The 14,169-nt window shown below is 37.6% G+C and overlaps 1 protein-coding gene across 10 annotated transcripts in view; it reads right to left on the bottom strand.

Moving 5' to 3' along the window:
* NBEAL1 (neurobeachin like 1) overlaps positions 1 to 14,169 on the bottom strand; it is a 237,965-nt gene that overhangs the window by 78,811 nt on the left and 144,985 nt on the right. For all 10 annotated transcript variants that reach the window (XM_087862767.1, XM_087862763.1, XM_087862760.1 and 7 more), the window contains 5 exons: positions 13,199 to 13,352; positions 12,772 to 12,900; positions 5,612 to 5,917; positions 5,370 to 5,519; positions 585 to 742 (listed from right to left, as the gene is read on the bottom strand). In XM_087862767.1, coding sequence (XP_087718893.1) covers positions 585 to 742; positions 5,370 to 5,519; positions 5,612 to 5,917; positions 12,772 to 12,900; positions 13,199 to 13,352 — 897 coding nt within the window. The remainder of the gene's footprint in view (positions 1 to 584; positions 743 to 5,369; positions 5,520 to 5,611; positions 5,918 to 12,771; positions 12,901 to 13,198; positions 13,353 to 14,169) is intronic.

Below are 14,169 nucleotides of genomic sequence, written 5' to 3'. Positions count from 1 at the left end.
TAGAGAGTGATTGCCTAATGGGTACAGGGTTTCTTTTTGCAGTAATGAAAATGTTCTGAAGCTGGAAAGTGGTAATGATTGCACATTATGAATGTACTTAATGTCACTAAATTGTATATTTTTAAATGGCTAAAATGGTAAAGTTTATATTATGCATATTTTACCACAATAAAAGGGGTATAATATATATATTATATATTACATTATTTTAATATATATATATAAATATATATAAAATTCAGTAAAACACATGTGAGACTTAGGATCAAGTAAATAAACTGTAAAATACTGAAACATATAACATCATTAACTCTAACTCAAAGAGGCAGTATCAGGAAGACAGATTCAAGACATTTTAAATTCTACATCACAGGGTAAAAGGAAGGGAAATAACTCCATGGTGAAAAACATATACAAAGCTCTAAACATCCCAGACCTGTAATCCACAAAAAGACAAACTAATTAAAAGCCATTTTTTATAAGTTGAATGTTAAAATATTGGATTGGAGGGGGTCACTGGCTCAAAAAGTTCTAGGCGGGAGTTCTAAAGAAGAAAGGGTATTTAATAAATAATATCTTCCTACCTTTCAGCCCAAGGTCCCCTTTCAGATGTAAGATAGAGCTGTACTGCCTTCCAGCGTCTCAGAGTGATTAACTGTTGACTGCTAAGTTGTTTAAGTGTATTATTATACCTCAAGTTCTCTTGGCGTGCTTTTCTACTAAATGGTTCCACAAAAAACTCCTGAAACAACAATAAATAATAGCACTGAATCATATATTAAATAATTTTAAAAATTTAACCCAATAAAATCATGCACTAGAGGAAAGAGGCTGGTAATCAACAGTATTTTCTTGTTCCATTAGAATAACTTCTTCAATGAAGCATATGATTCTAACTATAATCTATCCGTATTTTGTAAAACTTGAACTTCAAAAATATAATGTACCTCAATAGAGGATTTTGAAACTCAGAATTATTAACCTCATACAGTCAAATAAAATGATCTTCCTTTGGGATGCTTTGGTTTTTAAGGCAATGGAATGAGACTCATGCTTAAATAAAGTAGATAGAAGAGTAACCACATCCATACTACTACTGGGGACCTGAAAGGCAATGCCAAAGACAAAAGAAAACTACAGGGGCAAATCTCTCACAACGAAAAATTTCATCATTTGGACTGCTGCTCTTTTAATAACATCCTAGTTATCAGCAAATAAATTCACATACTTATTCCAGTTTTCAAGATAAAATAGACCCTGATAATAGGTTCTATCAGATATAACTCTAAGCCCTAAAATTAAAGTTTTTCAGTTTTCAAAAAGACAAGTGGTAAGACTGACTTATCTGACTCACACTGATATTCATCTATCAGGATATAAACTAATGGCATTAATTTGTTTCCAAAAATCAATACCAAATTACACTGAAAACAATTAAAGACATGGATTTAAAAGACATCTTTTAGAGAGGCAGTACAGCAGAGCGTGGTTAAGAATATAACTCTGGGGGCACCTGGAGGGCTCAATTGGTTAAGTGCCTGCCTTCGGTTCAGATCATGATCTTGATCTTGGGGTCCTGGCATCAGCCCCACATTGGGCTCAGCGGGGAGTCTGCATCTCCTTTTCCCTCTGCCCCTACCCCCAGCTTGTGTGTGCATGCTCTCTCTCTCTCAAATAAATACAGAAAATCGTAGAAAGAAAGAAAGAAAGAAAGAAAGAAAGAAAGAAAGAAAGAAAGAAAGAAAGAAAGAAAGAAAGAAAGAAAGAATATAACTCTGGAGTTAGGCCTCGGTACAAATCTTAGCTATTTAATTCTCTGACGCCCAGTATCCTCATCTCTAAGACAACATTGACAATAATTGTCATCAAAAAAGATTAAGATTTATAGTGCTTAATACAGTGCCAGAAAAGTAGTGAGCTCTCAGTAAAATGTAGCTGTTATTACTGTAATTGTTATTATAATTATTACTAGAACTTTGGGAAATCAATGATTTGGGGTTATCAAATATTTAACACAGATCATTGCTAAGAAAACTGAAGAAATCACGACAGCTCCACAATAATTAAACACCAATTTTGCAGTTGGTGAAGTTCAAGCAATAAGAATATTTTAGGGTTCGGTTTACCTAGAAAAGCTAAGAGTGAAGTTACAAAGAAAGTGTTGACTAGAATAGAAATTGACAGAACTTCTATGAGGGCAATATAATAGTTTTGTTTTTTAAAGATTTTATTTATTTGTCAGAGAGAGAGAGCATGAGAGTGTGAGCGAGCACAAGCAGGGGGCAGGCTCCCCACTGAGCAAGGAGGCGGATGTGGGACTCGACCCCAGGACCCTGGGATCATGACCTGAGCCAAAGGCAGATGCTTAACTGACTGAGTCACCCAGATGCCCCCACAGTACATTTCAAGAAAAGGAGTAGCAAATGAAAACTGCCATTTTGGTTTAACCAAATACATACATAAAAATCAGGAAAGATATATACGAAAATGTTAATACTGGTGGATTACAAAGGTTGCTTTTTATATCATTTTATGGAATAAATGTATTTTTATTTGGTCATCTTTGTTTCATCATGCTTGTTTTTAGATCCTGTACATATTTTGTTAGATTGATATCTGAGTATTTTGTTCTTTTTAGAATTATTGTAAACAGTGCTTTTTCAAAATTTCAGTTTCCAATTGTTCGTTGTTAGTATACAGAAATATGATTAAATTTTGTGTACTGATCTTGTGTCCTGCAGTGTTGCTAAACTCATTAATCACAAGAGATTTTTGGTAAATTCATTAGGATTATCTATATAATCATATTATCTGCAAATAGTTTTATTTTTCTTCCCAAAGTAAATGACTTTTATTTCTTTTTCTATTTTTTTTTAAAGATCTATTTACTTGAGAGAAAGAAAGCATAATGCAAGCAGGGGGAGGGGCAAAGGGAGAGGGAGAGGAAAATCCAAGCAGACCCTGTGCTGAGCCTGACACAGGGCTCAATCCCATGACCCTGAGATCACAACCTGATTGGAAACCAAGAGTCAGACACTCAATAGACTGAGCCACCTAGGCGCCCCTCTTTTTCTATTCTCAATGCATTTGCTAAGACTAGTGACTAGAGGACTAGTGAGAGTGGACATTCTCACCTAGTTCTCTTCTTACAAGAAAAGCTAAGACTAGTGACTAGGGGACTACAGAGAGTGGACATTCTCACCTAGTTCTCTTCTTACAAGAAAAGCACTCAATTTTCCATCTTTTTTCCCCAGTAAAGATTGATTGATTGACTGGAGAGAGAGCAAGAGCGCAGGGGGTGGGAGGAGCAGAAGGAGAGAATCTTAAGCAGACTCCATGCTGAGCCTGACGTGGGGCTTGATCCCATGACCCTGAAATCATGACCTGAGTGGAAATCAAGAGTCAGACACTTAACTGACTGTACCACCCAGGCACCCCCAGTTTACCATCTTTAAATATGAAGCTGGTTGTAGGATTTTTGGAGAGATTCTATTTCTATTTCTAGTTTGCTGAAAACTTTGATCATAAAATGGATGTTGAATTTTGTCAAATGCTTTTTCTGCATCTATGAATATGATCATTTAGTTTCATTTTAATAAATATGAATTTGGTCCACTACCATTATATTGATTAATTATCAAATGTTGAAGCAATCTTGCATTCCCAGGATAAACTCCCTGGTGTAATGTGTTATTTTTTTTATATATTGCTGGACCTGGTTTGCATCTATGTTCCTAAGAAATATTATAATTTTCTTGTACTACTTTTGTGATTTTTAACCAGTATAATTAATATAAAGTGTTGTAAGAGTTTCACGTGTATTCTTGCACTATTTTTATATGGTTTCAATAATAGGATAACATTGCTTTCATATAATGAGTTGGGAAGTGATTTCACTTTTCTGTTTTCTGAAGAGATTATGAGGAATTGGTGTTATTTCCCCATTAAATGTTCATTAGAATTCACCAGTGAAACCACTTGGGCCTGGAGTTTTCCCTTTTGGAAGGTACTTATTTATTTATTTAAAGATTTTATTTATTTATTGGAGAGAGAAAGAGAAAGCATGAGTGGAGGCAGAATCAGAGAGAGAGGGACAAGCACACTACCCGTTGAGCAGGAAGCCCGATGTGGGGCTCAACCCAGGACCCTGGCATCATGACCTGAGCCGAAAGCAGACACTTAACTGACTGAGCCACCCAGGCACCCTGGAAGATTTTTAAACTATAAATTCAATTTCCTTAATAGATAAGACTATCCAGGTATCACTTTATTATTGAATTAGTTTTGGAAATTTATATTTGTCAAGAAATGGATCCATTTAAGTCATCTTATTTATATGAATAGATTGGTTTGTGGCAGTCTCTTATTACCATGTTGATGTCTATGGAGTCAGTGGTGATATCTCCGTCATTCCTGGTAATGGTAATTTTTCACTTTCTTTTTTTGCTTCGTCAATCGGGCTAGAAGTTTATCAATTTTACTGACATTCCAAAAAGATATATTTATTTATTTGAGAGTCTAGAGAGAAAGAGTGCAGGGGAGGGGCAGCGGGAGAGGGTGAGAGTCTCAAGTAGACTCCACGCTGAGCACGGAGCCCAACGCAGGGCTCAATCTTACAACCCCTGAGATCACAACCTGAGCTGAAACCAAGAATCAGATGCTTAACCAACTGTACCACCCAGACACCCCAATTTTACTGACATTTTAAAGAACTAGATTTTAGTTTTATTTATTTTCTCTATTGTTTTCCTGCTTTCAATTTCACTGATTTCTGCTCTTATTTTTGTTAGGTTCTTATCTGGAAACTAGTTTAGCTTTTTTTCTCTAGTTTAAGGTAGAAACTTAAATTATTAGTTTGAGGTCTTTCTTCTTTTCTAAAGCAAGTATTTAGTGCTATAAATATTCTCTAACCACTGATATATACCCAGCCTCCTTAGAGATATGTACACTATCAGCTTAACAGACTTTTTATGTATCAACTATGCATAGAACATTTTGACATTAACTTTTTAATTGTTACTGATTAGTCTTTTTCTTTCAATTCTGAAATAATTTTAAGATTTTATTTATTTATCAGAGAGAGAGATCACAAGCAGGGGGGAGGGGCAGAGGGAGAAGCAGACTCCCCGCTGAACATGGAGTCTGATGCAGGACTTGATCCCAGGACCAGGGATCATGACTAGAGCTGAAGGCAGATGCTTAACCTACTGAGCCACCCAGGCGCCCTCAATTCTGAAATAATTTTCAAACAGCAGGAAAGACCATTTATTTTCAGAGTTCAGACTTGTTTTTACTCTTATTTGAATACTAAATGCTTGAAACCAACATAAAAAAAAAACTACATACTAAAAACTTTTAATAATTTTTACCTGAAATTTAAGCTTGCTTTCTCCTCCTTCCCGGTCTCGTTTATGCATATTCACCATTAAGGCTTCATAACAATTCTTCCAATAAAGTGCCATGTCCTCATGACCCTCATAAAATGTATGGGTTTCATACTGCTTCATGTAAGGCACGATCTTATAAATATATATACACACAGAAAATTTAACATAGACATCTATAAAAATGACAACTTAGAAAAATTTCACTCAAAATAGATAAAACTTACATATTTTTCGATGTAAACTTGCCATTCATTTGAACTGCAATATTCTTGAAAATCTTCAAAAAATGAAGAGCTACCATTGGTAAAAGGTAAAGAAGGCAGGTGCAAGTTCATGAAGAGAAGCTCATAGATTTTGGAAACCAGGGTACGGACCAGGGGAATCAGAAATGAGTAGATTTCAGTCTGTTCCTTGATTGACTGACTTAGAACATGTTCCAGCTTTCCTAAAATGTAACATGCTTCATCCTGATTTTCAATCACTTTGGTTTGAAGAAGGGTGTTTAGCTTAGCTGATGCCATTGCACAAACCTGAGAAAACAGAATAGGTGAGAAAGAACAAAATAAAGCAGATATTTAGCAAAAGTTTTCTAGCTCTTCCTGAAGTTTTTTTTTTTTTAAATAAATTATAAAAGCAGAATATACAGAAAAGGTGTAGTGGAAAATTAATCACCCCAACATCCATTCCACTCCTTCTTCTTTTTTTTTTTTTTTTAAAGATTTTATTTATGAGAGACAGCTAGCGAGAGAGAGAACACAGCAGGGGAGTGAGAGAGGAAGAAGCAGGCTCCCAGCGGAGGAGCCCGATGTGGGACTCGATCCTGGAATGCCGGGATCACGCCCTGAGCCGAAGGCAGACGCTTAACGACTGCGCCACCCAGGCGCCCCCATTCCACTCCTTCTTATAGTCTGTAAGGATAGGGGAATGATTCCATCTCTAGTTCCAACAATAGGTCCTAAAAGATATAAGAATATCCAACCACTTTCCACAGTGAGTGGTTCAGATAATTTATCTTTCAGTCAACTCATGTCGCTGCTTTTGTCAGAGCGATTCATTTGGGGATGGCCTTACCAGTTCAAGTTCAGGATTTTTACGTAATAACTGTCAAGAACTGTGAAAGGTCTCAGATTTTGCCTTACCTCCAACCTAACAAGTTAGCCTGCCACAGTTTCATAGATGCTGGCAGAAGATATGAGACTCCTGGTTCAGAGACCAAGACCTACAGCAGTCCCAACAGCCAGAATATCAGAATATCAGTGTTTTCCCTGGTTCCCTGAACTGCTACTCCCATGGTGAGAGATGAACAGGACTAGATGATGCATGCACACCCAGTGGCTGCAGTATAGGGGAGGAACCCCAAGCATAAGGAACCTAAATCTTCTATACCAGGGAGTAAGTTAGCCTGAACTTTGCCTTGGAGGGAGACACTACCTTTATTATACTGGACAGTAAACAAACCTGCCTTTTGCTCTGGAGACAGAATCTCTGTCTTCCAAAGTTGTTCACTATACCTGCATCCTCAAAAAGATAGTTCATAACAAAGACATCTAGTGTCTCTTTAAGATATGCAGAAACAAAAGAGATCCATGAAGAACAGTGACGGTAGGAAGAAGCACTCTTTTTTTTTAAAGATTCTATTTACTCGAGAGAGAGAGAGAGCACAAGTTGGGGGCGGGCAGGGGCGAGGCAGAGGGAGAGGGAGAAGCAGATTCCCTGATGAGCAGGGGCTCCATTCTAGGACTCTGAGATCATGACCTGAGCCAAAGGCAGACACATAACCAACTGAACCACCCAGGTGCCCCAGAAGCACTCTCTATTGGATATAAATGAGGAAGCACGTAGCACCAACTACTATTGGCAGGCATTTTGTGACAAGGGCAGCCAGCTTAAGACAAGCTGACACATGAGGGAAAGGAGTGCTGTGAAAACAGGAAATAAATGGAACTGAAGCCTTGATTAAAAATCATGCCTTAAATTGAACTACAGAATTTTCTATTATAAGAGCCAATAAATCTCCTAAACTCAGTCAATTTGGGTTGATGCTTCTGTTATTTGGAATCAAAGCATTATGATACATAAAGGATAGGTACAAGGGAGACTGAGTTCTTGACAGAAATGTCACTACTCTTAAACTTCCCAAGGAAAATATATATACTAATAAGCCCCGGCAAAGGAATCCTCTATATTACTATTAAACATTGGCCTTAACCCCAACACGGGAAGGTTAAAAATTAGGTCATAAATGGGGCCTCTTTCTGTCAACGCTAGATCTAAGCCATAAAACAATGGTAGGGCAGATGATAATTATCTCCTCACTTAACACTATATTTCAATGTTGGATCTTATTACTTCCAAAATGAAGAACAGCAAGAGAAAAGAGGAAAGTATCAGAATCTGGCATCACTTCATGATTGTATTTGTTTCAAACGCTAGTCTGAGCTGTATGCACAGGTCTTTGCAGGCCAAGACAATAAAAGACCTTAGGCAGTCTTTTCACACAAGCCTTAAAGAGGCAAACAGCACTGGAGGAAACAATATCTAAGATGGCTCAAGACTTTAACTTTCCTACTTCTAACTTAAGCTTCTACTGTGAAACTTTTCTACTCTCCTCAGACTTTCCCCAATTCTTCACTTTAGTCTTTGTGACTACAACTTAATTCTAATAGAGACCAACAAATATAAGAAAAAAGGACATAAAATCTCATCATCCAGGAAATGCCAGTGCTAATACTTCTGGACTTTTTTGCTATGTGTGTGTGTGTGTGGTTTTTCAAGCCCCCTGATGCGGGGCTTGATCCCATAACGCCGGGATCACGCCCTGAGCCGAAGGCAGATGCTTAACGACTGAGTCACCCAGGCGCCCCTTTGCTACGTGTTTTTTAAAATACTGTTTACATGATGACTAACATAATAAAAAATTATTATTAAAAAATAAATAAAATAAAATACTGTTTACATAAAAAGTTGAATATCTAGTGGTCTGTTTTTAACTTAATATCATGGTATTAAATACACTATAAGCTTATGAATTTATTTAAAATTATATGAACAGACACTTTTCCAATGGAGACATACAAATGGCTAACAGACACATGAAAAAAATGTTCGAAATCATTAGCCATCAGGGAAATTCAAATCAAAACCACATTGAGATACCACCTTACGCCAGTTAGAATGGCAAAAATGGACAAGACAAGAAACAACAATTGTTGGAGAGGATGTGGAGAAAGGGGATCCCTCCCTCATTGTTGGTGGGAATGCAAGTTGGTACAGCCACTCTGGAAAATAGTGTGGAGGTCCTTTAAAAAGTTAAAAATTGAGCTACCCTATGATCCAGCAATTGCACTACTGGGTATTTACCCCAAAGATACAGATGTAGTGAAGAGAAGGGCCATATGCACCCCAATGTTCATAGCAGCATTCCACAATAGCTAAAGGATGGAAGGAGCCAAGATGCCCTTCAGCAGATGACTGGATTAAGAAGATGTGGTCCAGGGGCGCCTGGGTGGCACAGCGGTTAGGCGTTTGCCTTCGGCTCAGGGCGTGATCCTGGCGTTGTGGGATCGAGCCCCACATCAGGCTCCTCTGCTATGAGCCTGCTTCTTCCTCTACCACTCCCCCTGCTTGTGTTCCCTCTCTCGCTGGCTGTCTCTATCTCTGTCGAATAAATAAATAAAATCTTTAAAAAAAAAAAGAAGATGTGGTCCATATATACAATGAGTATATACAATTACTCAGCCATCAAAAAGAACGATTTCTCAACATTTGCTGCAACATGGACAGCACTGGAGGAGATAATGCTAAGTAAAATCAGTCAAGCAGAGAAAGACAATTATCATACGGTTTCACTCATTCATGGAACATAAGAAGTAGGAAGATCGGTAGAAGAAAGGGATAAAGAAAGGGGGGGTAAACAGAAGGGGGAATGAACCATGAGAGACTATGGACTCTGGGAAACAAACTGAGGGCTTCAGAGGGGAGGGGGTGGGGGAATGGGATAGGCTGGTGATGGGTAGTAAGGAGGGCACGTATTGCATGGTGCACTGGGTGTTATACACAACTAATGAATCATGGAACTTTACATCAAAAATCAGGGATGTACTGTATGGTGACTAACATAATATAATAAAAAATATTATTATTAAAAAAATTATAAAGATACTTTTAATGAATACAGGATAATTTGACCACTGTCTTAATTTTGGATACACACACACACTCTACATCCAGATATATATGACCCCCCCCCCGATAAAGAGTACTGAATTAGGGTCACCTGAGAAATTACAAAAAATACCAATGCCCTAGTTCCTCCATTCTCATATAATTACTAAGGGTGATGCCCCTCAAAGGCATTTTTATAAAAGCTCCTCCTGGTGATTTCATATTCTCATCACTGGCAGAACTAAGACAACTGGGGACAAAATGGACACCACATGCTCACTAAATAAATCAACAACCACCTAGTCTTGCTTTAGAGACAAGCTAGGAAATGTTGACATTTATGTGACATCTCCTAATACTTACATGCTGGCAATTAACTAATAAGTATGAGCGAAACAAAAATTTGTAGCCAGATTGGCAAAGAAGCTCTACTATAACCCCTTTAAGGGAAGAATTTGCTTTCCCAGCCTTTTATGCTTTTATTCCCGAGAAAATAAAATTAAACAACTAGTTAGTAAAAAATGTTTTAGGTTACTAACTACTGGTAAACAAGATATCTATAGGTTCTGTACTCTATTAATTTATGTTTTGCCTTCAGGTTTTTTTAAATTTAAGTTCAATTTAATTAACACATACTGTATTATTAGTTTCAGAGGTAGAATTTAGTAATTCATTAGTTGCATACAACATCCAGTTCTCATCACTTCAAGTGCCTTCCTTATTGCCCATCACCCAATTACCCCATCCCCCACACACCTCCCCTCCAGAAACCCTCAGTGTGTTTCTTATAGTTAAGAGTCTTTTATGGTTTGCCTCCCTCTCTGTCATCATCTTACTTTATTTTTCCTTCCCTTCTCCTATGTTCATCTGTTTTGTTTCTTAAATTCCACATATGAGTGAAATCATATGGTATTTGTCTTTCTCTAACTGACGTATTTCGCTTAGCATAGTACCTTCTAGTTCCATCCACCCTGTAGCTAATGGCAAGACTTCATTCTATTTGATGGCTCAGTAATATTCCTCTGTGTGTGTGTGTGTGTGTGTGTGTGTGTGTGTGTGTGTATGTGTGTGTGTGTATTGTACATACATATATACCACATCACCTTTATCCTCTCATCTGTCGATGGACATCTGGGCTGTTTACATATTTTGGCTATTTTGAACATTGCTGCTGTAAACATTGGGGTGCATGTGCCCATTTGACTCTTTATTTAACAAGTATTTATAGAGCCCTACTATGGGACAGACATTAGATATTTAATGGTGGACAAACTAAACAAACATATTTTATTTATGGAAATTTCATCAAAGATAAACACTGAGCGTGACTAGAGGGGGGGGAGAGTCCTCATATCTAAAATAAATACCTGGCATGCTGACTGCAACTGCTTTAACAGCCATCAGGCTAATATTAATGAAAAAGCCCCAAAAGCTATCCTCATTCTACTTCTAGGTAGAGAAAAATAGAAAAACTACCACGAACATCTATGTATACAAAGGCTGTCTGGTATTTTGGATTATTATCTGAGGATACAGATTTAGAGTAGAATTACTAGACAGAGTGTGACCATTTTTTAAAGTACCTAATTGCATTTTAATGGCTGCACAATTCAAGCTTCCACCATCCATGTATCAGAAAGCCCATCTTATTTTAGCTTTTATGCATTTTCCATGTTTTTACAATGAATATCTGTTACTTCTATGATTAAGAAAAAAACCCATATGTTTAAAAAGTTAGTAACATATTACTATTCATATCATCATATTATCAAAATATGTGAGGATTTCAATCATCTGAAAAAGATATAGGTATAGAAAAATACTGACAGTTACTTCTTCTTGGGCTATGGGATGATGGATTTATTTTCTTCTCTTTATGTTTTTGTGTATTTTCCACAATGAGCATGTGTTACTTTTACAATTAGGAAAAAAGAAAACTATTGAGGGGAGCCTGGGTGGCTCAGTCGAGAAGCGTCTGCCTTCGGCTCAGGTCATGATCCCAAGGTCCTGGGATCAAGCCCCACATCAGGCTCCCTGCTCAGCGGGAAGCCTGCTTCTCCCTGTCCCTCTGCCTCTGCCTGTCGCTCCCTCTGCTTGTGCTCCCTCTCTTGCTGTGTCTCTCTGTCAAATAAATAAATAAAAATCTTAAAAAAACCAAAACCAAAACCAAAAACTATTAAAAACTATGGCCTTTCACAAATATGGTAACCTTATGGAATTTTAATCTCTCCATGTTCTCATCAACATTACGGTAAGTTTATATATATTAGAAACCATCCCCACTCCTATCCCCTTGTTAAAATTCCAGTATCAAGGGGCGCCTGGGTGGCACAGCGGTTAAGCGTCTGCCTTCGGCTCAGGGCGTGATCCTGGCGTTATGGGATCGAGCCCCACATCAGGCTCCTCTGCTATGAGCCTGCTTCTTCCTCTCCCACTCCCCCTGCTTGTGTTCCCTCTCTCGCTGGCTGTCTCTATCTCTGTCGAATAAATAAATAAAATCTTAAAAAAAAAAAAAAAAATTTAAAATTCCAGTATCAAAAGAAAATAAAAAGGGCCACGTAAATAGCAATGGGATACATATTATGATTAATACAGTCACATTCTCCAATGTAAATAGAAAGACGACAGACTAAAATTCACGTGGAACTTCTCCAACCTTTAAAATTTTTAATTAAAAATAGAAATAATTAATATTCCTTGGGTCCATTATTTTATTTATCTATGTTTTGAAAACCTAGCACAATGCTCATACTTGGTAGGTATTCAGTGTTTGATGAATTAAAAGATATGAGATATAATACAAAACTATGGATTAATAAATAGAAAAAGATTTTGGAAGAAACAAAAAAATAATTTTCCTAAAAATATAAGCCTTATAACTGCACATGTATAAAAATATGTATAAAGAGGCTAGGCAGGCTGTTTACCTCTTAGCTACATTAAATATAGATAATATGAGTAATGCCGCTTTGTATAAGCTATGCATAAATCCTTTAAAAGGAAAACTTAAAATTATACTGAGTCATATACATCAGGAAGAAACAATCAATGAGCTGCCTCTGAAGCCTCTTTCTGATTAACAAAACTGAAACTAGAGGAAAATCATATTTTTGGAACTAATAAAAAAATTAAATACTGAAAATTTATTGTCATTTAATTACACAAATAACTCCTATGCTGCATGCAAAGTATAGAAAATAATGCAAAAGAATTGACAAACCTGCAAATTTCCCCTTCCAATGAATCCCAGAAGCAACTGGATTTGAATTTGAGAAAGTTTTGCCCATACTTGACCTTCAGAATACCAAACTGACAGACCATCGAAGAGCAGCATCAGATTGTCTAAAAGCTATCACAAAGGAAAAATTGAGAAATAAAAACATTGTTTTAAAATCTACTGATGAGTTTTCCCCGACAGTAATACACATCATAAATATTTCAAAACTAGCTTAATGTTCAATTGGTAAAAGCCAAAAGAATTATCCTAGTAATAGCTAACAAAGTCGGTTAACTATTTATCACATTTTATCCATGTGCGTTGTATCTGATTAAATATTAATGCTCTAAAAAGAGGGGGTACAAATTTTTCTTTGTTGAATAAAGTCCTTGACTACCAGAAAAATAATATCAAAGAGTTATTACTGCACCTTCTCAGTCCACATGCTTGAATTAACAAGCCCCACTGACTGCAGAAAGTCCTGTATGATCAGGATGAGTCGAAAGGCATTTTCAGCAGTTACTGGATTCGTTTTTGATTCTCTGTTTTCTGTGACTGCCCATTCTAACATGTTCTGTAGCAAACTAAGTGCAAAACAAAATCCTCTTAAAATCATTTTAAGTTTAGAAAAATAGTAAAACATGAAAAAAAACCCCACTTATTCATTAATACCTCTGTATCGGCAAAGATATACTATTTCTGGAAGGGATCAGAGGACATTTAATAACAATGAAGCAGCTTTTTATCTCTGAAGTAACTATCTTTAATAAACATAATACAAAAGGCAAAGTAAAAGTTACCTGTTTAACTTAACTATAAAAAGCTATTGAAATAACTCAAATTCCAGTCTCTACGAGGTACTTAAAAGTTTCTTTAAAGCTGGAAATTGGGGGGGAGGGAAAAGATGGCAGAGGAGTAGGGGTCCCCTTTTTCAGCTGGTCCCCTGAGTCGAGCTGGATAGGTACCAGACCAGCCTGAAAACCCACGGAATCAGCCTGAGACGCAGGAAGATACATCTGGACCTTTACAAACGAACATCTCTAGCGCTGAATATTGAGGTACGAAGTGGGGAGCCATGAATCTGCACACAGACATCGGAAGATAAGCGGAAGGGGGAGGGAGCCGAGGCGCTCGGGCGCCGGGAAGCGGTAGCCACCTGCACTAGGGAGCGGGCCAGACTCGCAGACCGGCACCCGCGAGAGAGCCGTGAGCCTGGGAACATGCATGTGACCAGACTGAAAACTGGAGCTCTGCAGCGCACACTAGAACTAGACTGAAACTGAGAGCTCGGGAGCGCACGTGCGACCTGACTGAAAACCGGAGCTCCGGAGCGCTGACTGGAACCAGACTGATACTGGGAGCTCGGGAACATGCGACCAGACTGAAAACCGGCACTCCGGA

This window comes from Ursus americanus, chromosome 1 (assembly GCF_024610735.1).
Source record: "Ursus americanus isolate L20-20 chromosome 1, mUrsAme1.1.p, whole genome shotgun sequence".
NCBI lineage: Eukaryota > Metazoa > Chordata > Mammalia > Carnivora > Ursidae > Ursus > Ursus americanus.
The sequence above is the reverse complement of the archived record's forward strand: the minus strand, read 5'-3'. Positions and strand labels throughout refer to the sequence as shown.